We start from the raw sequence: 27,079 nt of genomic DNA on the forward strand, positions 1-27,079 counted from the left end.
AACGTTCTTCAGGCGAAGTTCCACTCGGGCTTCGTCAGCTTCGGGTTAGTCTTTCGCCTCATCTCCACTGCGGCCTTCCCCGCTTCCCCGCAGGGCGGCCTGCGCGTTCGTGCTCCCCACCGCATCCTCACGCAACCCGGCGAAGCGGCTGAGGCAGAGACGCCGCCCGGCCTGAGTCCCCCGAGCGGGGCCGGGCTTCCAGCGCAAAGCCCGCCGCCCCACGGCAGCGGCGCCCGCCCGGCCGGCCCGCGCGGACGACCGCGCTACGAATCTTGGCTGACAGAGCGCAGCGGCCGGGATTATGCTTGCGGCGTCAGCCGCTGTGACGCCACGGCGCACGCCTACGCGCCCACTCTCTTCCCCCCCCCAGCCCCGCCCCGCCCCGCCCCGCCCCCCCCCCCGGACAACCGGAAGTCTGGCTGGAGGCAGACGGACGGAGTAAGCGGCGAAGAGTCAGCGGTCGCCATCTTGGAAAGCGAGAGGCACCCTCTCTTTTTCTTCTTCTCTCCGCCTGAGCGGGCGGGATCCCGTGGCTTACAGCGCGCCCCGCTTCGGACTGTGGCGCCCCACGTTGGCTCCCCGGCGCCATAGGAGCAGCGAGGGTGAAGCCGAGAGATCGCTCGCTCTGCCCTGTTAGGCTGAGGGGGAAGGAAGGAAGGAAGACAGACAGACGGGGGAGGGGTGGGGGAGGGGAGCAAGGACCCGGATGTAAGTGGGCAACTGGGGCCTGGAACGAGGTGAGGGGCAGGCAGGGAGGACAGCCAGCCAGGCCGCCCGCCCGCCCGCCCGCCCGCCCCAGTGTTTTCTGCGCGGCTACGACGGGTCGTTGGGAGGGAAAGGCAGGGTGGGTGTAGAGGGGTGGGTGGGTTCTTTCAGGGGAGGGGGTTGGGGACGTTTGCCTGTGAAGTGTGGAGGTGCTCAGATCTTGGTACATCTCGGAAAGGGATCGTGTTACAGGGCAAGTGCCTTCGCAGTGTTAATTTGTTAAAAAGTAGGGTGGGAGGAAAACAAGGCTCTAGAAAGGGGTGGGAGGAGTACATAGTTGCCCCTGTCTCAATCCTTCTTTTCTGAAGGAGTTGGGGGGGGAGGGGAATCTCCTGACCAGTCTTTCCTGCGTTGTCAACAAGTCAAGCTTCCTGCCTCCCTGTGGTGGAAAGGAACACCCAGGAAGTGGATTTCAGGGTGCCAAAGGGGTGTTACCAGCAAGGCGGCGCTGCAGCTTGCTGCCGAGAGTGTGGTGTTCATCTTGCCTGGTTAACTTCCTTTGTTTGGCCTTTACCTGCGGAAGAAGAAAGAGGGGAAGCACTGGTGTCGCTGCTCAGGGCTCTCCCAGGCATTGACTTTGCAGCCGTTTGGCATCTGGAGTTCACCGTTCCACGGACTCAGGGATGGCTGCTAATATAGGCGATCAGCGTGCCTCAGAATGGTGATTGCAATAGCTTGCTTTAATTTGGTGGTAATGGTTGGTGGGGAATTAAGGTAGATGTTGGGGTGGGCTATCAAAATGTGTAAGGTTTTCTGTTGGGGGACACTTTATTTCCATTTTGAAAGACAGTATCTTTTCTTTGAAGTGAGGTGGCCCCAGCTACTTTTAAAAGTGAACATGTTATGACAGCCAGACATTGCCATTTTGGGAAAGGGGAAATACCCCCCCCCCCAATACTTACGAATTCTGAGAAGAAATTCAAGAACAAGTTAATCAAACCCTTTCCAGGTGTTAGTTAAGTAGAATTAGGGTGCAATCCTATGCATGTTTAGATAGAAAAAAGTCCTACAATCCTATGCATGTTTAGACAGAAAAAAGTCCTGCAATCCTATGCATGTTAGACAGAAAAAAAGTCCTCCAATTCCCAGAATTCCCCAGCTAGCTGGCTAGGGAATGCTGGGAGTTGTAGGACTTTTTTCTGTCTAAACATGCATAGGATTGCGCCTTTAAATTGTAGAGTTGTAGTGAGGACACATCCAGAGCTTTTTTGAGACTTTGCTCAAGTTGAGATCAGCATTTCAACTTGTGACATCATATTGCTGATGATATCACAAGCCTGCTGGTCTTGCATAGTTGACCATCAAGGCATTCAAGAGAAAGACAGGGGAGGCAATGTATACTGTCTGCTTTTTTCAAGCCTCCACTCCATTAGTCACCAGATGTGGGCGAGTGTTATATTTGCTTGATTTATCACCTCTACAAAATATAGTTGTCCCTGGGCAAGCAAAAATTAAGCTTTGTTGTCATTATTTTGTTGAGGTAAGGTGGTTTGCCTGAACCGTGGCAACAAGTTTTCTTGTTGACCTGTTTTGTTGTATGTATTCTCAAATTGCTTTTATTCTTGTAAGCCATACTGAGAACTTGGTTATAGGGTGGCCTATAAATGTCTAAAAATATTTATAATGATATCTAGGCTTTTCTGTCTTGAGAGCCTTCAAACTGGCTAACAAATCTAAAAAGTTAATTAAATACAAATACTTAATAGAACAATAACAGAAAAAACAGTGACTCATTTTATTTTTTATTTTATTCTGCTTTTCAGACAAATGTGGTCTCTCTGAGTGGCTCACATCAGTAAAAAGAGTGAGACAGGCCCCACCCTCTGGTTTGCAAACTAAAATAATAAGGCACACAAGGGAAGGGGAGTGAAGGAAAAAGATAGGTACTTAACGTTAACCTCTCATGCAGATACTTAATATTGAGAGTCATGAATTATTGAGAGGCTGCCGAGGGGGGAGACACTTAACTTTGAACGCAAACTTCCCACACTCCTGAAAGTTAAAACTGAGTATCCTGTGTCACCTTAAAGACATAACAGATTTATTACAGCATGGGTTTTTGTGGGCTAGAGTCCACTTCATGATTAGAGGCACAATTCTATGTATGTTTAGACAGAAAAAAAGTCCAACTCCCAGCATTCCCCAGTCAGCAGTGCTGGCTGGGGAATCCTGGGAATTGTAGGACTTGTTTCCTGTCTAAACATGCATAGGATTGTGTCCTAAGTGAGCTCTACACCACAAAGGCACTTGCTGCAATCTTAAAGGTGACACAAGATACCATGGTGTTTTTTTGTTGTAGTAGACTAACACTGCTATCCTTCTGAAAGAGATGTTTTAGCCAGACATGTCTTAGAAGTGTCTCATATCATTGTGAGATAAAAGTGAGCTTATTTCCCTCTTGACAGTAAAGTGTTTTCTGAAAGATAATTTGAGCTGAAACACTCAGAATTAAGGCAGGCTTGTATGCAGCCATTTTCCTGGTTTTTGGGTTTGACAATTGACCAGTCAGATATCAGTTGACTGCTAATTATTTGGTCACAGTCAAATAGTGTATGAACCCAAGAATGCTGCTGTATAGGTGGCACCTTACATTATGGTGTTGTTTGTTAGCGAGGGCAGGAGTGAAGGCAGCTTGCCTCCCATCCTTGCAGCAGCCAAGGAAAATTCAGCAGCATGGCAAAGTTTCTTTCACTGGCCACCTGCTATGAACTGCAGGCATCTCCAAACAGGAATACAGTGACCTGGCACGCACATCACAACCAGCTATGGGTTAAGCAGCCCATAGTTAGTTAGGGCTAGGAGCAAGTATGCTGCCTCCTGCCCACTTGCCCCTTCTGCTTTGCATCTCGTTTCCAGAACAGAACATTCCTGGGTTGTTCATTGTGACATGCAAACCCAGAACTCTGGGTTGTTGACAGGGAAATAACCAAAGGTTTTAACCCATGGACCAGGTTCAGACAATATACTGTGGTTCATCCTGGGTTATTTAATATTTAACCTACAAGCGCCAAGTTGCATATGCAACCCCTGCTCGGGGATTGTCATGTCATACAAACCTTCACATAACTATGCTCACTGGGTTTGCATGAAACGACAACCCCCAAATGGGGGTTGCATATTTAAAATGGCAACTTCACGGGGTGTTTCTGGGATGTTTTGTGAAGTGGATATAAACAAAAACCGTGAGTGAGCAGGAGGCAGTGCACTCGCTCCCTGTAACCCATCGGTTGTCATTACATTCCAACCGGGTCAGTCAGTATCACTGGCAAAGGTCACTGTGTAGGCCAGGATCACTAGTGACTCCAGCTTGTTTGCAGCAAGGACCCAGAAGTACCCCATTCATGTGGCTGGCAGTGTGCTATGTAAAACTCCTGTGAGGGGTTGGTCTCAAGTCTAGAAATTTCATTGTTTCACAGTTACAGTTAACTAATTTGTATCTGTAATTAGCCTAAGTGTCAATTCTGCTGATTATTACAGGTTGCTGTTTTTTGTTCTAATAAAAAATGTTTTAAAAATTAAAAATTGATAATATTTCACTAGTCAGACGACTAGGTCTCTTTTGACTGATCAAATGACCAACTTTAACAAGTTGCCTTTGGCGAATAAGAGTTATGTCCAGGCGACTCAGTAGGAGGGCTTCTAAACCTGGTAGTTTTGCAGGTGGGGTAGGCTGCAAATGACCAAAATAGGCGTGGGGGCAGCCAGCCTCATAAAAAGTTTTTGCAGGCTAGTAGTGATTATGGGCTTCTCTTCAGGGCTGAATTGAACGTTCTGAAAACAATAAAACAAAGACTATCTTGTATATGATTAGTTCTAAATAATAGTGGTTGAGATTAAGATCTAAATTGGTTCAAATCCAAGAAAAGAGGAGCATAGACCTGTCAGGAGAGATTTGAGGCCACTCCTCCTGGATTCAAGAGCAATTGAGGCCCCACTCCTAATCACAATTATTTGAAACTAATGGTGTTCAATCTCCTCTTGTGCCTCTGATCTGTGTGCCTTTACTGCCTCTGCTGATACCATTCCTTGATCAGCTCTGATGGCACAATGGGCCTCTGTTAGCCTTGTGAGTGAACCAGCTCTGCCTGGTCCTGTCTCATACCCTTTGTTAGGGCCCTTTGGCATTGATTTAGCACAGAACCTCAGGCCTGGGGGCCAACTCTGGCCCTCCTGGGGACCCAGTCCAGCCCTCCAGGGTTCCCAGGATGGCCCTACCCCCTTTCCTCCAATCACCAACCGTTTGGGGGTTTCCCAGCTTTTATGCAGTATTTTCCCCATTCTAAAAGGTTGAAACGCCTCTCCTAAGGCTTAGTTAGTGGTAGTAAGAGCTTTCAGCTACAATATGCTGGTATTTTCTGTATTTTTAGCCCTTCATCTTTTGCTTTCGGCCTTGCCCGCCACTGGAATGTGGCCCCTGAGAGCTTCTCCAAAATTGAGTTCAGCCCTCAGGCAGTGAAACATATCTGAAATTGCACTGGGTCTGGTCAGCCTTGACTGCAGTTACTATGAATTAAGAAGGAGTAGGGAAGCCTTTAAATCTGAATTCTGAGTCTCTTGATAAATAGTGGCATGCCATGAGCTTTCTGATGACACCTTTTGGGTGCAGATCACTTGGTGTGGCCATGAGCAATCAGGCCTGTAAATTGGGCAAACATAAAGTTTGGAAACATTGTGTGAATCAATTGTTATGTTACTGATAAATGGAAATTAAATTGAGCCTGGAATTCACTAATCTTCTTTCCCAATATATGGTCTTGCAGGGCTCCCCAGTACAACTTGGGCAACGGGAGTACGAGAGAGAATGGAATGGAAGGTCCAATGCATGAAAACCCTGAATGGGAGAAAGCCCGTCAAGCACTGGCCAGTATTAGCAAAGCCAGTGCTGCCGCTGCTTCTGGCAACAATAAAGGTGCTACCAATGGGCAGGCTAGCACACAGGTAAGGGGGTTTGATGTTTCTTTGACTGCCTGGCAAGGATGCATATCTTAGAGCAGGGTGGGCATAAAGTAGGCCTCTAGATGTTTCGCACTTCAACTCTCAGCATTCCTGACCATTGGCCATGCCGGCAGAGGCTTCTGGGAGTTGAAATTCAAAACATCTGGTCATCTACCTTCTACCCACATGAGACTAACCTAGGAGCTTAGAAAAATTCTTGGTGTGCAGCTTTGCCTGTTCGATACTGTACAAGTATTTTATTTATTTTTGGCTAACCTTTGGGAATGTAGTCTTAATATAGTAGCAAGAGCTTGAACTCTGCTCAGAAGCCATATTAGGGGGTGGGCAATGGAGGGCACACTACAAGGTCCCATGGCCTTGACTTCAGTCTTTATTTCCAAAGCACTTTGTCACATAGGTGGAAACAAGCATGAATACTACCAGCATTCTGTGGCTGGGTCTTGTGTAAACTGGAAGAATGTGGAACAGACTCTTCTTGACTTGGGAAGGCTGTGGACCCCTGGTCTAAAGGGCTAGGAACCTTAGTTCTCTGGGGAAACATTTGGGGTATGCATTATTGGAACCTGTGTTTGTTGGACAGATAGCCTGGCTCTTTCCATGTTAGCAAGGTTAAATAATTTCCTGAGCATCCTTTGATGACACACACTTGTGTTCCTTCTTTACATAGTACACAGCTCAGCAAGGGGAGTCCTTGCAGCAGCAGCAGCAACAACAGCAGTACTACCAGTGGTATCAGCAGTACAGCTACCTCTACCCCTATAATTACTATTACCCTATGGTGAGTAACAACAGCTGGCCGACCTCCTAAGCTCTCTCCCAGAATGCCTGATCATATTATCTCTCAGCTGGAAAGCTGGAGATGTTTACAGCCAGGTTCCTAGAATTCCAGGGCAGGGAGGGATTCACAAGTGGATCCTCCACATCATTTGCAATTCACCTGTGCCCTTCACAACCACTACAGATTAACCAAATAATCCCAACTGCTAGCAAGGTGTGCCATAGAAGCAAATTGTTCCAGCACATGCCTGCTTGTTATGAGATAAACGCAGGGTTTCAAAATAACTTTGAAGCAGATACACCTTCCTTTGGATGTCAAGATGGCTGGAAACTTATTAAATGGTACAAGTCTGCTGAGGTGGGGGTAGGGAGGAGAACAGGGCAGAAAATTCTTTTCAGGGAATTTTTTTTTTATTTAAAACATTTGTATCCCGCCCTATATCATTGAGATCTCTGAGTGGCATACAGATAAAATAAATTTAAACAGTATAAAGCAACAAATAATTTAAATGGCTAAAAGCATATTAACTATTAAACAAGCTAATGCCAGTTAGAATATCTAAAACAATAAAACAGTGTGCAGCTTTAGGGAATTCAATTAGCCCTCAAAGGCTTTAGTGGAAAGCCATGTTTTAACTTAGCGCCGAAATGAAACCAGTGTATGCACCAATCAAGCCTTGGAGGGGAGGGCATTCCATAACCAGGGTTCCACAGCAGAGAAGCCCCTCTCCCACATCCCACCATAGTATATGTCTCGCACTGATGGGATGCAGAAGAGGGCCCCTCCAACCGTTTGGAGGGAAATGAATTTCTGGCCACCGTCGTTAACTATACAGTATTTCTTTAGAGCAGTCTTCCCGAACATGGTGCCCTCCAGATGTTTTGGACTGTAGCTGCCATCAGCCCAGCCATCATGGCCGATGATGGAAATTGTAGTCCAAAACATCTGGAGAGTGCCCAGTTGGGGAAGGCTGTTTTAGAGGGATAGAGAACTTTTATACTGAAATTACTTGTGAATTGCCCATTTTATTAAATATCTCTCTACTGGTCTGTTCCATGGCTTGCCCTCCCCACAGAATGTCTACCCTGGGTATGGCTCTCCTGGACAATATGGTGTCCCGGGCTCTTACTCATCTGCAACACCCCAGCAGCCACCAGCTCCTGGACAGCACCAAGGGAACATGAACCAGGTAATGGATACCTAATTTGTATTTGGCTTTTCTCCAAGTAATTGTTCCTTCTGTCCTTTAAGCAGAGTAGAGGAAACACCCTACATCAGCCATCCTCAACCTAGTGCCCTCTAGACGTTTTGGACTACAACTGCTGCCAACATTCCTTACTATTGGCCATGCTGGTTGGGGCAGATGGGACTTGAAGTCCAAAGCATCTGGAGGGAACCAGGCTGTTCTACACACACAACCAAATTCCAATAAGATTCAAAGTCCATTTAAAAAACTCGGGTACTGTCTTACTGCGAAGAGCCAGCTCAAATGAAGAAGTCTGGTAGAGTGTGGAGAGGCTGTTAGATAGTTTGCCTTTTCATTGCTACAGTAAATGACTTCTCTGCAAAATAGGATGTGCCTGCATTAAAGACTGCAGAAAGGAACAACTGTTTCCTTGCCTTTCATTCAACCACCCAACCTTGTCCATCTTTGACTTAGCCAAATTCTGATTCTTAGAGCCTCTGGTCATGCTGCCACCTTGATGTAGGCTATTGGTGGGCAAAGCCAGATGTTTATTGTACTGTGCAGCTTGGTTCATGACTGTCTTTTTTGGCTTCCCAAATAATTCCTTGCTTCAGAAGTTTGCAGTGATGGTACAGTGATTCCTGACTGGGGTGTGATGGAGGAGACCTGCAGTACATAGACATGTGCCTGTGTGTCCAGAGGCTAAAGAAAACAGATGCGGGGTTCTGACATTTCCCCTTTGTTCTGAGAGAGGAAAGAAAGCAGGGAGCTGGGGCTGTAAGTTTTCAGGCAGAGGAATGGGGCTCTATAGGTACTGAAGGTGGGTGGACAACCTTTCAGCCCTCTATGGATGAACAACCACTCAAGCCCTTCAGATATTGTTGGACTCCAACTACCATCAGCTGCAGCCAGCATGGCTAGTGGTCAGGAATTATGGGAGTTGTAGTCTTAATATCTGGAGGGCCACAGATTGCCCGCTCCTGGCCAATTTGAGCCTCGGCATCCTTAATGCTTCCTGTCAAAGAGCATGCTTCAGAGATGGCAATGGCACAAATCTCCTTTCTGTTTCCCCCAGCCTCCAGTTCCAGGCATGGAAGATGGAGGGATGTCCTACCCAAGCCAGCAGCAGCAAATGCAAGTCCCCAACCCACCACAGTCCCCTATGCAGCACCCCAGCCATCCCTCACAGCATAGCAACCATCCCATGGGCTCCGGGGGGCAGCAGCAGGGTGGGCCTTCTGGAGGGCCACATTCCCAACCAAACCAATCGAATGCCTCCTACAACCAGCAGCAGCATTCCTACCAGGATGCAGCCAAACCCAAGAAAGGGCAGCAGCTCTGGAACCGCATGAAACGTGAGTTTCTGGGGGCTAGAAGAAGACAGTGGGAGCAGAACTTCAGTATTCTTGAGAAAGGGGAAATGAAGTGGGTTGTGGCACTTGGTTATTGGGAGAGGGAGTTGGCTGGAGCTGGAAGGTGGAAGATATATTACTGGATCTTGATGCTAGTTGCGGTCTAAAGAATTCACTGTGTGCAAACTATTTGAAATCCTCTCTTCTCTGGCATGATTCAAAGCTTTGATTTTAACCAGTTAACTCTTACTGTAATTTGTTAAAATATAAAGATTTGAAAGGCTAAAGAAAAACTACTGTATGAAATGCTTTCTGTTTGCTGTAGTAGTACCTCTGGTTTGTGTTAGTTCGTATATTATTAGGAGTTCACAAGTACAGTTTCAAGGTCAACAGTAGTGACCATACGATAGTGACCATTCCAGCGGTGAGCAAGAAAAACCTCTAGCGTATTCTGTGATAAGGAGTCATCATTTTTTAAATTGCTGCTGGCAATACAGTGAGGCAGATTGCACCCCTTTTAAAATGGCACAAGGCTCATGGCACGGACGGGATCCGACAGACATACATACTACCCTCCACTCCTCTTTGCTGGGCAGTGGATACAAAAGAGATGCATTTTCTTCAGCTTTATGAAGCAAGAAGCGAGAAAGCCAAATCTCTCCAGCTACTAGCAACCATTATTGGCTACCAAGCCCAGCAGAGATTGGGGATCCTATTGGGCAAGTGGAAATTCCTTCCACTCGCACAAGAAGCTCTTTGGATTCCAGCCATTGTGTTGGATCCAACCTAAGTTAGTTATACTTAAGTCCCATTTAAATCAGTGAGACAAGTTAGCCATGACTTGAGTCCCTCTGATTTCAGTGGGAACTGTGCAACTCAGTCTGGATCCAGCCCATTGTTGTTGTTGTTCAGTCGTGTCCAACTCTTCGTGACCCCATGGACCATAGCACGCCAGGTCTTCCTGTCCTGCGCTCTCTCCCGGAGCGTGCTCAAGTTCATATTCATTCGCTGATTCCCAAGATGTCAATGTTCAATCTTGCCATCTCATGTTTGACCACCTCCAGCTTACCTTGATTCATTGATCTGACATTCCAGGTTCTCTCTGCCATGACCTCTCCGTCTTCGGTGGCCCTGCACGGCATAGCTTATGGCTTCACTGAGTTACGCAAGCCCCTTCGCCACAACAAGGCCGTGATCCATGAAGGGGATCCAGCCCATAGAGGCTATAAAAAGTGCAACATACTCCTTTATATTTCAGGAAGAGCATTCCTCTTCCTTTGTAGGAAGGCCTTTTTGTGAATGAATAATTCTGTTACCTGATTTACCCAGTCCAAAATAGTTACTCAGTTTCCCAATAATTAAAATAATCCTTTGTTCCTGTGCTTTAACTGAGAAGAATTCATGTTTCTCTGTAATTTTACTGAGATGCATGAGGCCACTACTCAGTAATAGATTGCCACATGTCACTTATAATAGAAAATCTTGGATCTCAGTGAATTGATAGAATAAAAGCATTTTTGTATAACTGAAATTGGATTCTACTGTGGTAGTGTCTGTCGCCACAGTAACCAAAAGGAATCTTCTCTTGCGCTGGCTGCTAGGATCTGTTCCTGTAGGAGGCTGAAGGCTAAACTCCTTTTTTTAAAAAGTCACCACATAACTCTTTTTCCAAACAGAAGCACCTGGGTCTGGTGGTCTGAAATTCAACCTCCCAAAACGTCCTTTTGTGGTAACAAATCAGAACTTCAACTCTTCAGAGCAGCAGCATGGCAACTTTGGCTCTCAGCAGAATCCTGAGAAACGCCACAATCACAGGTGTGCATGATTTCCTCAGTTTTTTTCACAGATGGTGTTTAGGTTGTAGGTGGCAGCATCTTTAGTCACAGGGAGGAGATTGGTTTGGTGGTGGGCGAATCTCTAGGTCAGGAGTAAGCAATCTGGTGCTCTTGAGATGTCTTCAGTTACAATCCCCAGACACCCTGACCACTGGCTATGCTGGCTGGGGCTTCTGATAGTCCAGGTTGCCTACTCCTGCTCTAGTTTGTAGAGCTGTGTTTCATGTAACTTCCTGATCTTTTGCATGCTAGTGGGGCTTCCAGATTTCTGAGTGTCCCTAGCTTTTATTTGGATAAGCTTCTAGCCCTCATTCCAGAGAGAAGTTGGAAAACACGTTCTTGCTGCTCCCCGCTTCTAATCCTGCTGCCACAGTAGTATTAAGATTGTGTTTTTAAGTTCTGTGTAATCCAGGGCTTTTAGACTCTGAACAGCAAGATGTTGAGGCTGTAGAAGTAAAACACCTTAATTATTTGGTATCTGCTATTCACTTGAGGCTAACCTGGCAGTTACGAAGTCTGAACCAGGGATTGCCAGCCCAAGGGCCACACACCTGGCCCCCATCCCACCCAAGATGGTGCCTGCCAGCTGGGAGGGAAGCTTGAGAACAGTGTTGCCTTCTGGTTGGTCATCACAGCTCTTGGACCTCTGCCCCTGTGCCGCATCCCTGAGGCTTCCCTCCCAGCGTGCATGGATATGTGTGCACAAATGCATACACGTGCAATCAAAAGACGCTGCAGAGGCCTCTGGAGTTATCACAGGCACAAAGCAAGAGAACACTCTGCATTTGTGCAGGATGCTTACAACATCCATAGCAGTGACCTGCGGCATCTTCTCATTGCACAGTGGGGGTGCTGGGAGGGACATGGCAGCAGAAGGACAGAGGCCTCTTGGACACCTTATTGTGTGGGGCTGAGATGCACTCAGAGGGAAGCAGTGATGTCAGGGAGGGAAGCCAGAGAGCAGTGCTGGCCAGGGTGCTTAAGTTTTCTCCCAGCTGGCTGGCACATCTAATTAATTAATTAATTAATCGATCGCCCATCTGGCTGGTCACCCAGCCACTCTGGGCGATGTACAAAGTATATAATAAAACAGTTTAAAACAATACAATTCTACAGTAAAAACATTTTCTAAAATACCCTAACCCACCCCACATGCCTGCCTGAGCAACCACGTTTTTAATGCCTGGTGGAAGCTCATTAAAGAGGGGGCATGGCAGAGTTCCCTAGGGAGGGGGTTCCACAGAGTGGGGGCCACCACAGAGAAGGCCCTCTCCCTCGTCCCCACCAGTCTAGCCATCCGAGGCTGATCTTGTTAAGCAGCCTGTCTGGTGTTGCTGGAGGCGCTCCTTGAGATAGGCTGGACCGGAACCATATAGGGTTTTAAAGGTCAAAACCAACACCTTGAATTTGGCCCGGAAAACAACTGGTAACCAGTGCAACTCCTTCAGCACTGGAGTGATGTGATCACGCCGGCGGCTGCCTTTAATCAGGCGAGCCACCGCGTACTGTACCAGCTGCAGCTTCCGAACCGTCTTCAAGGGTAACCCCACGTAGAGCTCATTACAGTAGTCTAAACGAGAGGAGACCAGGGCATGTACTACTGATGGGAGCAGATGGTTGGGAAGGAAGGGTTGCAGCTGCCGTATCAGATGGAGTTGGTACAGTGCTGTCAGGCTCACAGCTGACACTTGAGCCTCCATGGACAGCTGGGAGTCCAAAATGACCCCCAGGCTGCGGACCTGGTCTTTCAAGGGTAGCTGTACCCCATTCAACACCAGGTCAACATCCCCCAGCCTCCTCTTGTCTCCCACCAAAAGTACCTCCGTCTTGTCAGGGTTCAGCTTCAGCTTATTCCTCCCCATCCAACCACTCATTGTCTCCAGACATTTGGACAGGGATTCTACGGCCAACCTTGGTGAAGATTTGAACGAGAGGTAGAGCTGCATGTCATCCGCATATTGATGACACCGCACCCCAAACCTCCTGATGATAGCCCCCAGCGGCTTCACATAGATGTTAAATAGCATCGGGGAGAGGATGGAACCCTGTGGCACTCCACAAGTGAGCGACCATGTGTCCGAAACTTCCTCTCCCAGTGCTACCCTCTGGTACCTGCTGGAGAGGAAGGACCGGAACCACTGCAGTACGGTGTCCCAATGCCCAACCCCTCCAGGCGGTCCAGGAGGATACCGTGGTCAATGGTATCAAAAGCCGCTGAGAAGTTGAGGAGAAGAAGGAAGGAGCATTCGCCCCTATCAGAGCCGCCCTCATATCATCCTCCAAGGATGAAGCCCAGTTGAAATGGATCTAAATAATCGGCTTCTTCCAAGTGTGCCTTCAACTGCATTGCCAACCCCCGCTCAATCACCTTGCCCCAAAATGGTAGATTTGAGACTGGGCGAAAGTTGTTCAGAACTTGGAGATCCAAGGAGGGCTTTTTTAAAAGCGGTCTTATCACTGCCTCCTTGAGGGCTGATGGCATCACTCCCTCCTCAAGGGAGGCGTTCACCACCGCCCTGATCCCCTCACCCAATCTCTCTCTGCAGCCCATAATGAGCCAAGATGGGCAAGGATCAGGTAAGCAGGTGGTCGGCCTTACAGATGAAAGCACCTTGTCCACTTCATCAGAAGGAAGATGCTGGAACCGATCCCACAAAACTGGTTTGCCACAGGCCGCCTCTTGCTCACCAACTGTATCCACAGTGCACGGAATAACACTCCCAATCCGATCAATTTTATCTGCAAAGTGCCTTTCCAACGCCTCACAGGAGGCCTTAGAATGCTGCAGTGGTTCCGGAGCCACTGGACCGACCAGGCTCTGGACCACTTGGAACAGCCTCCTGGGACAGCACTCTGCAGATGCGATACCGGCAGCATAATATTCCTTTTTTGCTGCCTTCACCGCCACATGATAGGCTGAAGATATAGCTCTAGCCCGTGTCTGATCGTCTTTGGGGTGAGGCTTCGGCCACCGGCGCTGTAGCCATCTCACCTCCTGTTTCAGAGCTCGTAACTGCGGATTGAACCATGGTGCAGTCTGAGCCCTGTTCAGGGTGAGAGGGCATTTCAGAGCCACCCAATCTAATGCCCCAGTGATTGTGGCATTCCAGCCACCCACCAGGGTCTCGACCAAGTGGCCATTGGCGTGCTCCAGAGAATCCCCAAGTGTGTTCAGGAATCCATTCAGATCCATAAGATGCCTGGGGCGGACCATTTTAATTGGTCCTCCACCCCTGCCGAGGGGTTGTGGAACCAAGAAGTCTACCGTCACCAGATAGCGATCTGACAATGACAAGGGGGTGGTGGCTATACCCCCGACTTCCAGATCACTCCCTGCTTCTCCAGAAACAAACACAAGGTCTAGCGCATGACCGGCTACATGGGTGGTCCCAGGTGGAATAGGGTACAGCTCCCAGGAAGCCATGGTCTCCATGAAGTCCCGAGGTGCTCCTGTGAGGACGGCTTCTGAATGTACGTTGAAGTCCCCCAACACCAATAAGTTAGGGGACTGTACACACACACTAGAGACCACCTCAAGCACCTCAGCCAGGGAGTCAGTCGTGCAGCGGGGTGGAGGGTACACGAGCAGAATCCCCTGACTGCCCTTCGGGCCCAACCTCCAGTAGATGCACTCAGCAACCTTGGTCTCCCGGAGAGGGGGTCTGGTAAAGACCAAGGACTCTTGGTAGATAACAGCCACTCCCTCTCCCCAATCCCCAGTCCTTGGCTGCTGTGCATACGAAAGTCCGGCTGGACACATGGCCACCAGATTGGAGCAGCGGCCTCAGCCAGCCAGGTCTCTGTAATACATGCCAGGTCTGCACCCTTATCCAGGATCATGTCATGGATGAGGGAGATTTTCTGCATAACAGACCTGGCATTGCAGAGCAGCAAACAAAGGCCCGAAGATGGAGTCACACCTCCCCCAGCCATCCTTTGGCTCTGGACAGGCCCGGAACAGGAGACAGATATTACACATCTCCTCTTTGTTCCCCTTACCTGGCATGGCCTGCCCCTAGCGTCCCGCCAGCACCTGTCGCTCAGCCTCGGTATGTTCTGGCCCCCAACACTCCCCCCACTGCCTCCATCAGGTGGACACATGCCCCCTCACTCCCGCCTATCAGGCAGGCTACCCACCCCTAAAAACACAACAGAATCCTCCAGAAATTCAAAGCAAAACAATTTTTAGCACATCCATTTAGCACATCTTGGTGCTAAATGGGAGGATACTCTAGAGGCCTTTATGTTTATCGTGGAAGCCTCTGGAACATCATCTTGTTTAGCCCTAGGAGGATTTCTCAGCCATTCTTTGTGTCATGGCCCACAAGGAGCTTGGCTGAGGAGATAAGAGGCTAATAATGTTGAAAGAACTGAGCATATTGGATTTCAAAACAAGTTGCCTGTAAGATATTCGAGTCTCCTTTCTTGGCAGTTTTCAAGAAAACTTTGGATTGTATTTGATGATGCGTGTGTAGTTGTGGGTGTCTTTCAGCTCCAGAATGCCAATTGCTACCATAATTACCAGCCTAACACAGTTAAGTCATGGTCTGAGGGCACATGAGACAGCTGCCCTCCTTAAGCTAAGCAGCCCTGGGTCTTACCAGCAACCTGGATGAACATGCACGCACGCACGCACACGCGCACACACACACACACACACAGACACTTGGAACTCATGTATTTTGCAAGATGGTGCTCCTCCAAAACATTTGCTTATCTCCCCCCCCCCCCCCCGCTGCCCCAAACATGGCAAAAGCCTCCACAGTGTGCTTGAGGTCCAAATAAAGGTAAATGGGGATATGTTACTGGGGTCTTGGAAGTATTAATACATTTCTTCCTGCAGTTCTTCGACAGGTAAGCCAGAAGACTGGCCACAGGACATGAAGGAGTACGTCCAGCGCTGTTTCACAGCCTGTGAATCAGAGGAGGACAAAGATCGCACTGAAAAGCTGCTCAAGGAAGTACTACAAGCCAGGCTGCAGGATGGCAGTGCCTACACAATCGACTGGAGCAGAGAGCCGCTTCCAGGGTGAGTAGCTGCAGGGCCAGAGAGGCAAGCTGGGATTTCTGGATGTCAGACTTGGGAGGGTTGATTTTATTCATTATTTTATTACATGTATATCCTACCGTTCTTCCAAGGAACTCGGAGCATGGTCCACATTTTTTCCCACCCAACCCCCCAACACTATTTCATTCTCACAGTGACCTTGTGAGGTAAAATTAGGATGGGTTGGGAACCTGTGGCCCTCCATTTGTTGTTGGACTACAATTCCCGTCACACCAGTAATTGGCCATGCTGGCTAGGCAAAGAGATAGTGACTGGCCTCAGGTTACCCAATGAACTTCATGGCTGAGTGGAGATATGAACCCAGGTCTCTCCAGTCCTAGTCCAATGCACTAACTTCTACACCAAGGTGGCTCTTACTTGTGATTTAGTATAGGACTGGGTGGGCAAACACACTTCCTGAATGGCGTACGTGAGATGGTAGAATGTTATAGAATGTTATAGAGCTTAGGACTGGCTTCTGAGTGAGATCTAGGGGATGGGGAGAGGGGAATACTGGGGGCCGTGTTTCCTGACATTTCATGACAGATTTTCTATGAGAAGCAAATAAGGGTTTGCACCTAAGTAATCCAGTGGACTTAGCAGTTCTGTTACTCTCTCTGCAGCCTGAGCCGAGACAACATGGCTGAAAGCCCCAAAAAGAAACCACAACGCTGGGAAGTGTCTTCTCTCCACTCTCCACGCACCTCCATGCAGTCCAGCCTTTCCCAGCAGCAGCAACGGGGTGGTGGTGGCAGCTCTCAGCCCCAGCGAGGAGGAGGTAGTGGGGGAGCTGGGACTGGTCGGGCTCGTGGAAATGGCTTCCCCACTAAATTCGGAAATCGCAACGTCTTCATGAAGGAGAACAGCTCATCCTCAAGTGTTGATTCACGTTCCAGGTCCCGGTCCTCATCACGGTCTCCCAGCCGCCACTTCCGACGGAGGTAAGAGACTGAACAAAAGCAGCAGAATCAGTATGGAGCAGGTGTCTCAGGCTATCTGCAATTATATATCAGTTAGTAAGGGATGTATTGGCTGGTGTGCATGAGAGAAGAGAACATGGATGCTGTGCATTTAATCTTCACCTGCACAATGTTGACAGGACTATATTTTCTTTTATAGTAGAGCTAGAGTTTCATTTTTATTTTTTAAAGGGAAGTGCAAGCTGGGAGTCCTGGAAAATCCAGATTGTTTTCTCTGATTCGTCCTTTGCACAAACAGCTCTTAAGGTTAGCGTGACCAAGTGGAGCAGGTGTTCTTTTACCATTTTATGGTTCTTTTTCCAATTTTATTGTTTACTTTAAAAGTTCAGCACTTTAAAAAATGGCGTTGATATACATGGCCTTAATGTGAGTAGAAGGGTTAGAAGTGAATCCCCTTCTTTTCTTCCCCTCTCAAATAGTGATTCTGATTCGGACAGTTCCTATTCTGGCAATGAGTGTCGATTGGGTGGCCGCAGGAATGCCCAGAAAAACCGGGGCCGTGGGGGCCACATGGATAGAGGCCGAATGAGAGGCCAGCGAGGAAAAAGGCAAGTTGGGTGGGGAAAGGAGCTTCCGTGTGATTCCTAGCTGCTAGTGTGTGTTAAAGAAAGACCATTAGAATAAGACTGACTGTGGGGAGTTACCATGTTCTGTCTGATCCTTAGAGGAACTGAGTCTAGTAAGCAGTTGGGCCTTTTCCATGAATGGCACATGCTCCCCAAAATGATCTCAATCTGGTTTCCTCAGGCATGATCAAGGGCCTTCCAAGCGCAACCGGAAACGCAACACCATGGACTATGAAGATCCCGAAAAGGAGTTCAAGAAGGAGCGGCGGGCAGCCCGTTTCCAGCATGGAGCCCACTCCAAAAAGCTGCGCCTGGAGCCCCTTATCCTGCAAATCAACAGCCTTGACACCACTGGCTCTGATGGCCTTGACTGGAATGAGCTGAAGATCGTGGGCACCTGCCAGGAAATCACCAAACATTACCTGCGCCTCACTTGTGCACCAGACCCCTCCACCGTCCGACCTGTCTCGGTGAGTAAACTTTAGGCAAAGGAGGCTTCTCCCAGAGGCGTCCTTGTTCCTTCCTGCTTCAGGGGCTCTAGCTGTTTCCACTTGGCCTTTTTACCTTCTGTGTTAGTTTCTGGAGAACAGACCCTAATAGGATTATATCAAAGACATTAAAAAGTCCTAAACGCGGAACAGGCCATGTGCACGAGAGAGACACAAACGCCCACATACCAAATGCAAAAAAAGATGGTGTACCAAACAGAGGGGGCACAAGGAGGCACTGACATACAGCCCTCATACACACGTGCAAAGAAAGGGAATACGCCACTGCCTGCTCCGCTTCTTCTCTGCACCCTTGCTCTGCCCACTGTTCCTGCTCTTATGGGCAAGCTGGTGGAATATCTTTCCACAATGAAGCTGCTGAGTGGCAGATTGAAGTACACACTCTACCGATGGACAGGAGGAGACACACACTGTTGTAGGGAGGAAAGTGGGGTTTTATTAGGTATGAACGCCGTTTGCTGATACTGTTGTTAGTTGCTGTGAAGATTCTTCGGATACAGGCCTTTAAACAGCCAGCCTTGGCAGTGGTTGCCATTTCTCCATCACCCATCCCAAAGTTGAGTACAGTTGGCATCCTGCCTGTTCCTGTTCTAAGGGTGTTTTCAGTGGGTAAATTCCTGTCTTGCTCCAGAGTTGGTGAGCTGCATCATCTTTTGCCTGGTGTCTCTAAATGACCCTTTCCTCTTTTCCTCCCAGGTGCTTAAAAAATCCTTGACCATGGTGAAATCCCACTGGAAAGAGAAGCAAGATTACGCCTATGCTTGTGAGCAGATGAAATCCATCCGACAGGACCTGACAGTAAGCTAGTTCTGGCATTGGAGGGTAGGGGTCAGTGTGTGTGTGTGTGGGGGGGGGGGGTTACCATGCTGTGGTAGGTGAGCTAGAAAGGAGGTCTTAATATATTGAGTTACTGCTTGCCAACAAAACTTGTAATTGCTAGTTACTTAGGTGGGGGAGTTAGAAGTTTGTACTTTGGGATTCTCTAGAAGGGAAGTTAGGTCTTCTGGTTAGAGCAGAATTGTGTATGCATGTGTGGGGCATATTCTGTGCAAGCGTGAAATTTGGTATTGGATGCGCAGTTTGGCATCCTGAGACTAGGCTCTGCTTGCTTGCTTGCTTGCTGCTTGCTTTCTAACATTTGACTTGAAAGTGTGTTTGACAATGAGATTTCCAGTGAAATTATCAAAAACCAGAAGTAGGAAGAATAGGATTTCCATCGGCCAGGGCAAGACTGGGGCGTCAGTGCCCTGCTAGGTATTGCAGAAGCAGAATACACTACACACAGTAAATGAATACAGACTTCATACACATAATCTATGCAGGTCACGGTAATCAACCCAAATTTTGTGTGAGAAAAGCTATCTTTGCACACAGTTCATCTGTGTTGGAATGGTCCATGAGTTCTGCACCTGGCCATGCCGTTACTTGTTCAGTGAAAGCTTATGAGGCAGCAGAGAAAGAGGTGCCATCTTTTTATGTTCCTGTGATTTTAGTACATGTGCCACCAGATGCTGTTTCACCCACTTGCTCGCTCGCTCTGAACTGCTGATGTGTAACTTTGCATGTTGGGTAGCTTTGACATTACATGGGTGGGGCACCAGCTAATAGCAACTCATTCCTCTTGCCCTTCATCTGACACAGGCTGATCTCTTCCTGTCATTAAGTATTAAGGAAGAGAAGTGCCTTCTGGAACAGCTGTTGGATGCCACATGCCACTCTGGAAGCACCAGAGGTGAAGTAGGACCACTGAGGAGACATGCCCCTTCCTGTGTAACTGATGAGGACATTCATAGCTGTGGCAGTGGGGTGCCGACTGCATCAGTGGCCCTGCTGCACCTCCGGGGCTTCCACAGTGACAACTGGCATTAACAGAATGGTGACGCTAGTCCAGTAAGAGTCTACTTTTTTAATAGTAGTCTTTACTGGCTTCCAGGTTCTAACTTGGGTTACTGGGAGGTAGGGGGAGAGACATGATTTGGGGGTGCTGCATTAAATGCTACTATCCACAGAGAAGATAGCTTGCACCTCATGTTTCCAAGTCCTAAACAAATGAAAAATCCCATTTAAAAAACTGAAGTTTTATGTCTCTGAAGCTCCATTTTGAGCCCAAATAAGGGACAAAACAGACTTGAAATACTATTTTTAATATATTAAGGTATTTTACATCTAAAGTTACCCTGCCTATTCTGGCACAAATTATAACATACATTATTTGGGGTCATCCATTTTTTGTGAAGGTTTAGAATGTCTGAGCCTTCAAGCTCCCTCCTCACTTCATTGTGTGCTGGAACACCATTATGCCTCTATTTTGACAAACCCTGCTTCTGGTCAGATCATTTCCCCAAAGTTTTTTCCACCCATTGCACACGGCTGGGACATGACTTTGAGCTGAAGCTTTCTGAGTCTACCATACACTTTGTTTAACCATGTATATTAAAACCTCCTCTTCTGTGTGGGAACGCAAATGAGAAATCAGCCACTGATTGCCAATATGTGAAGATTTAAGCTACTACAGCTCCTTGGTAACACTCTTTTCCCTGTTTAGGTTCAGGGTATCCGTACAGAATTCACTGTGGAGGTCTATGAAACTCATGCGAGGATAGCACTGGAGAAGGTAAGAGCTACCTGGTTCAGTGGTTAGAGTAGTACTGAGGAGATCCAGTCAATATTTTTCAGTCTAACCTACTCCATAGGGTGGTTGTGAGGATATTTGTGTGGAGGTGGGGAACCATCTACATCACCTTCATCTCCTTAGAAGAAGGGTGGGGTATAAACATAGTAAATACAGTGAAATAAATAAATATTTGCTTTATTTCCTGTGTTGCTTTCATCATAGAACTCACGGCAGTACACATGGATTTCCTATGTAGTCTCCCATTCATGTACTGGCCAGAACCAGAATTGCTTAGCTTCAGCAAGGTTGCTTCATGGTATGCCTTCAGACCATTCCCGATAGACCATTCTCTTAGTAGAAAAGCTAGTGGGCATCAGTCTCTTGGATTCACTAAAGTATTCTGAAAGTGGAGAAGCTCAGCTTTCCCTTTTGCTTTTTAGTAAGGAGTGTGGGGATTAGTTTTCTATGCTGCATAACTGTGGAGAACTTTAGAAATGTGCCAGTAATTTCTTGCACAGAATCAAAAACCAGAGATTGCCTTGGAGAGGAACTTCCATGCCCTGTTCCTCTCCTAGTCTGTCCTCTGCCTTGACTGGCTGTTTATTACTTCCTCCGCTCCCCTCAAATATTAGTTCTTGTACAACTTACGTCCTGTAAAAGATTAGAGTAGAACATTCTTAGGTCATTAGATGCAGACCTTGTGTCCCCTTTGAGGTAGGGAGGCACAGATATGTGACATTACAGAATACAGCTAGTGTTTGAGGCATAAAGAGTAGCCCTTCTCTGTCCTAGTCAGGGCAGAACCAATGAAGATCAAAGGCCCCCATCATGCATCGTGTTCATGTTACATGGCGGAAAGACGGTGGGAGCCTATCCAGCTGGCTGAGGCAGGCTATACAGGACTGATAAGTTTGTATCTGGCTCTAGTAGGTGTAGTGGTGTATGGCAACTTAAGCCTCTTCCGTGATGAATTATCTTCTCCAGGGTGACCATGAGGAGTTCAACCAGTGCCAGACACAGCTGAAGTCCCTCTATTCAGAGAACCTCCCTGGAAACGTCGGAGAATTCACTGCTTACCGCGTCCTCTACTACATTTTCACCAATAACTCAGGGGGTGAGTGGTGGGGCTGGGGGACACTGGAGTCCCTGGTAGGTCTAGGTTAGTCTCTCAGAGTTTCTTCAGCACTAGGGGATCCCTGTTCTTGTGGAGCTTTTCTCCATGAAATGTGTTCTTGTAGCCACTTTGGCCATGGGAGGCAGATGTGTTCGCTACAGGTTGGACTTATCAACACCCAGCCCCAGCATCTCTTCCTCAAAGCTTGCTCCAGCAAAAGATAGTGTTCTCCCCATCAGTGTCTGTCACTAGCAGATTGTCTAGTATGTCAGGAACCTTGCCCTCAAATGACTATAAAGTTACAATATAAACCATAGAGAAGCACCTGGCTGGGTGGAGAAAAGGCCTTAAAACTCCTGCCTAATTGCATTCACAGATTGAAATTGCTCGTGGGCTAGATCCAGGATCTACCTTCTGCAAGAAGAAGGACTCCCCTTGGGAAAGGTTCCCCTCCCTGATTTTTGAGGATCCCCCTCCCCCACACAGCACAGGTCACCCCATTCAGCAGCATCTCCTGAGTCTGTGTAGCATGGGAAGGCAAGGGCAAAGTTCACTTCCCTCATCGCAACTGATCCAGTATAAATCTGGATCCAACCCCTTGTTGATAGGCCAGGCCAGGCCAAACTGAATCATAATTATATGTGGGAGTAGAGAGTAGGCCTAAATATTTAAGCCAAAGTCTGTGGGTGGTGACATGAAGCAAGGAACGGGGTACTGTGTGAGAAATGGGTCTTGGTGGTGACTCTTCTTTCTCTCCCCTGCAGACATCACCACAGAGCTGGCATACTTGACAAAAGAGTTGAAAGCAGACCCTTGTGTGGCACATGCACTCGCCTTGCGAGCTGCCTGGGCCCTGTCCAATTACCACCGTTTCTTCTGCCTGCACCGCCAGGCACCCTGCATGTCCGGTTACCTCATTGACAAGTTCGCTGAACGAGAGAGGAAAACGGCCCTCAAAGCCATGATCAAAACGTATGTGAAGCTGAACCAGACATCCCTGGGGTGAGGGGTGGGGAGAATGCCTCACACCTGCACTTTCTTGCTTCTCCTCCCTACCCCAACTCTGTGTGGGTCAGAGGCAGGCTAGTATCCTGTAGAGAGAGGTGGGTGGAATAGGACTATGTTCCTGCAGCCTTCGCTGAGAGGCCCATGCCCTTGGCAGGTAAGTAGAGCAGTAGTTTTCTGCTAAGGCCACCATGGATTCCTCGGCTTTTAAGTAGCCACTTGGCTGTACACCAGGGCCAGGTGTAGGACCCACTAGAGAGATCCAAGGGTCTTCTTACACAGAAGGCTTTGACTGAGAAGCGGTGATTTAAAAACCATCTTCACTTGAGACAGGAAGTACACGGAAGTTTTATTTGGTTACATGAAGGAATAAGGGGCCATTAAGCAAAGCAAAACAAAAAAACAAAGATGGCCTGGACAGAGAAAGACCTTCAGAAGTAATAATTACCAGCATAGATCTATGAGATTTGTTTTCATAGTTTGTATTTTTTCCTTATCTTTTCTGTTGCATCCCTTTTCTGAAGAGGGAGTAGGAGGGCAAAGAGGAATTTGTTCGTGCTCCTCCCCCACATCTCACCCCACACATCCTTGCCTGATCAAGCTAAAGAGAACCATGCATGAAATCAGCCTTTGACATACTTATCACTTGCTGAATTGGGAACCGTGGGCTTCGATTGCATGCACATCTGACCATGGATGCCATCTTTCCACACTGCAGTTCTTTCAGTGGGATGTACACTTGGATATGCCTTCCGATGGGGATCTGAGTGCACATTCCATTGAAACGAGTGATCTGGGCCGGTACATTTGTGCTGAGAGGTGCTTCTGATGCTCATTCAATTTACTTTACAATAAATGTGAGGGGAGTTTTCCATTTATAAGGACCCACTCCAGACCCTATCCCTTTCCCAATTTTGTTGCCCAGTGCAGCGACATGTGCTTCATGCACATTACAAGTAGGGGAAATAATTATGATAATAAGCACTTGAAAGCTAGATGATGTACAAATATGTGGCCTTGACCCAAATATTACAAAATACTTCAGTATTTGGATCAGGGCAGTGGCAGTGATGTGGTACAGAAAGGGATTCTTGGACTGAGTCAGGAAGGGACCAACAGATGGGAACCAAACTGACTCCGCAAGTTGTTGGTGTGACGGCTCTGATACATTGTCATGCTGTGCCTGGTAAAAGATGCTAAGAGAACAAGAGAGCAATTTCTGTGAGAGCTCTTGCTTTGTCCTAAAAGAGGATTGTATTATTTGTACAATCCTAACCACATTCTCTTCCCTGACTCCTTTCCCAAATACTCCTTGAGCCTGTTCGCACATCACGACAGCCCACCGTGACTTAATTTACCTGTAGGGAGTTTTGTTGTGCCAGGTGCCTGCGGGCACCATTTTCATATGGCGCCGAGCTTGCTGTGGCTTGTCACATCGTGGAGACTCAGAAGGCAGAGGATGTGTGAGGGTTAGACAACCCTGAAATAACCCTAAAACAAGTCAAAGGTTGTCTAACCCTCAAACAGCCCCTGCCGTTTGGGTTCGCATGACATGGCAAGCCAAGCGTCTGTGGGTAAATTAAGCCATGATGGGCTGTCGTGCAGTCACTTCTGATCATTGGAGCCATAGAAAGTCAATTCTCTATCAGTGGAGGGGGGTATCATGGAATGGTTTACTTCTCCCACTTGCTCTGAAGGCACAGCTCTGTTCACTTTTCTAAGCTTAGCACTTTAAGTGGGAGGAAGCGCCCTGTCCCCCCACCCCCCCAAGTTCTGGTCCTCCCTACCCTGCATTGACAGGGTTTGGGAGAGCTCCTGCTTCAACACCAACTTGCTGTTTTTTTAACAGCAAGGCCTGGGCATCCCTATCCTTCCTCCCTCTGGTGTAGCTACTTAGGTGTGAAGGAAGCCAGACCAAACTAGTTTTTTATGTCCCAAACATAATCAGCAAGTGGTCAGGGGAGCCACTCTTTCAGAAGCCTTGTGAGATCCAAGGTTGACCTCCATATTAGTTGTTTGCTAGAGGCTGTTCAAAAAAGCTTCTAAGTGCAAAATTCACTGCTTTCCATTCAGCAGGACTGTAGTTTAAGAATCTCTAACCTAGAACAATCTGCAGCCTTCCTGAACGTGCTTCTGAGTAAGAGGATAGGATGCCTCCATGATCGCAGCCAGCCCCATGTCTTTGCAATTGGGACCAGTCGGTGTGCGCAACTGTGCAAATTAAGCAGTGCCTTGAGAGCACATCTCATAGAACCCACTGCCATTTCAAACTCTCCTTAACATTCTTGAGGGCTAGGAACTTCAGCAAAACTTCAAAGTTCATTTGGCTTCATCATATGGCCAAGGCAACAAACGGTGACTAATTACAAACTAGGAGCAGGATTCTGCTTGTCATCTTAGCCTGCCTTTCATCTGCTGCCTTTTCCCATTCACCAGTGTCTCTTTTTATCTCCCTCAGTTTCCGTCCGGTGCTTCCCGTCTCCTACGTTGTGTCAGAGCTGGCCTTCGAGAGCGAGGAGGAGTGCCAAGCCTTCCTCGCAGCTCTGTCCCTTGTGTATACTAGCCCCGACGCCACCAAGATTGACTGCAAGCAGAGCTTGGCGGTCCTGGCCAATTTCTGAAAGCATATACCCACTGCCCTGCCCTGTTATAACATGTACATATATATATATGTGTGTGTGTGTGTGTGTATATATGTATATAAAACCAAATTCAGTTAGCTGCCGTGGGCATGCTGGAGCCTAGCTCTACCACCACTCCCGCTGTCCACACCGCACACGGATAGAAGAGGGTAAGATCCATGGACATCGGATGGCGTCTAAGACAACCAGGAACGGAGAAGAACAGAGAGTTTGTTCTAACAATAATGTTTTTTTGCCAGCAGTGGGGTGGGGAGGTGTGTGTGGGTAGTTTTACATCAGGTTATGATCATCTGGTGTGTTTTTTCTTCCCCTCGTGTCAAGATGCATGAGAGAACATAGCTGCAAAACCCCCTCCATCGTCCAGTGGTCAGAAATTGCTGAGATAAGGGGTTGGGAAAGAATAGGGATCTGTAAATGAATTACTTGGGAGATATGGATTTAATTACTGTCTCTTGTGTTACCATCCCTTTGCCCTCACAAGAGTGTTCAGGAAGTTTTTTCTAAAACCTTAGAAAGTTTTATGCTTTCTAGAGGCATAATATGCCTTTCTAGAGGCATAATTTCATCTAGATTCCACTTGGTAAACCTCTCAGAAGGCAGTGGTACAGGAGAACAAATAGTTCCTTTGTGTAAATATGTGGAATATGATTTTGTACAGAAGCTTCAAGTTGTAAATAATGCTAGGAAAACTGTTGTTTTCTAAGAGAAAAAACTATGCTTTTCTACTTTTATAATGATGAGTTTAACAGATGGTTTTCTCTGAAGATGAAAAATCCAGGTTGTTCTGTGTGCGCATTTTGTGTTCTCCATTGTGCTCCTCAAAAACTAACGCTGTCTCAGTTTTTTCCTCTTCCGAGCTACGACCTGGCTCCAAAAAAAGCACGAGAGAGATACCACCTCTCCAGTCAAACAAAAAACCAGCCTGAGGAGGGAAGAGCAAAGCAAAATCTGCCTTCACACATTTCCTACCAGTTCAAAGACTTTTTCCTACGCAGAGGAGATTGTAACAGACTTCTTTGTAATTAAAACCCTTGTGGATGTGGCAACATGAAGTGAAGAGAATCAAATCAAGGCAATAAGCAATAGCTGTGGAATCACACCAAGCAAGCTGATCCTCGGAACCTCCTCGTTTTCTATTGTGCTCTGGAGTTGTCATGCTAATTTTATTTATTTATTTATTTTTCTCCCTCTGTCCTCAGTTCTTTACAGGTAAACTCAGAAAATGCACCACCCCATTTTCACTTTTTCCGTCACATTGTTTCAGTTTTGTTTTAAAGTTTTAAAAGATTGTCCAGTTGTCTTATTTTCCTTTTCCTCTCTCCCCCTCCTTCCCACCCTTAGTCTCTCTAGCTTTTCTTCCCTCCTGCCCCTGCTCTCTATCCTCCTTTGCTCTAACTCCTTCTTTCTCTTTTTGTTTTTGAACATGTGTAATTTTGGGATGTTTTGGCTTGGGCTGGATTTTTCAAAGATTCCCTTTTCCTTTTCAGAAACCTCTGAATTTTTTCCATTTGATTAAAAGCATTTTTTTAAACAAGGAGAAATCGGTGGAATCAACTCTGTTGCAGTACTGTTCAAGGATGGTTAAGTGCCCAAGCAGAGGCAGGGCTCCTGTCTCTAGGATTAAAGTGGAGGATGGGGGCTGGGTTTGGTGCAGGGGGTGATGCCAGTCTGGCTTCTCTGTGCATGTGGTCTGATACCCCAAAGAGTAACCTGCTCTGTAGAAATGAAGT

At 47.5% G+C, this 27,079-nt stretch overlaps 1 protein-coding gene across 1 annotated transcript; it reads left to right on the top strand.

Annotated features, from left to right (window-relative positions):
• Positions 1-1,038: 1,038 nt before the first annotated feature.
• Positions 1,039-26,887, top strand: LENG8 (leukocyte receptor cluster member 8). The gene is made up of 15 exons (XM_084805556.1): positions 1,039-1,426; positions 5,526-5,703; positions 6,389-6,499; positions 7,575-7,688; positions 8,761-9,040; positions 10,714-10,852; positions 15,716-15,901; positions 16,543-16,860; positions 17,319-17,447; positions 17,647-17,935; positions 18,671-18,772; positions 20,520-20,588; positions 21,573-21,702; positions 22,467-22,674; positions 25,166-26,887. Exons 1-15 carry the CDS (start codon positions 1,389-1,391, stop codon positions 25,326-25,328), a joined length of 2,454 nt encoding a protein of 817 aa, XP_084661682.1. The 5' UTR covers positions 1,039-1,388; the 3' UTR covers positions 25,329-26,887.
• Positions 26,888-27,079: the final 192 nt, after the last annotated feature.

The sequence above is a fragment of the Heloderma suspectum genome, chromosome 6 (genome assembly GCF_057233095.1).
Source record: "Heloderma suspectum isolate Gila_16-S chromosome 6, 16-S_ref, whole genome shotgun sequence".
Taxonomy (NCBI): Eukaryota; Metazoa; Chordata; class Lepidosauria; order Squamata; family Helodermatidae; genus Heloderma; species Heloderma suspectum.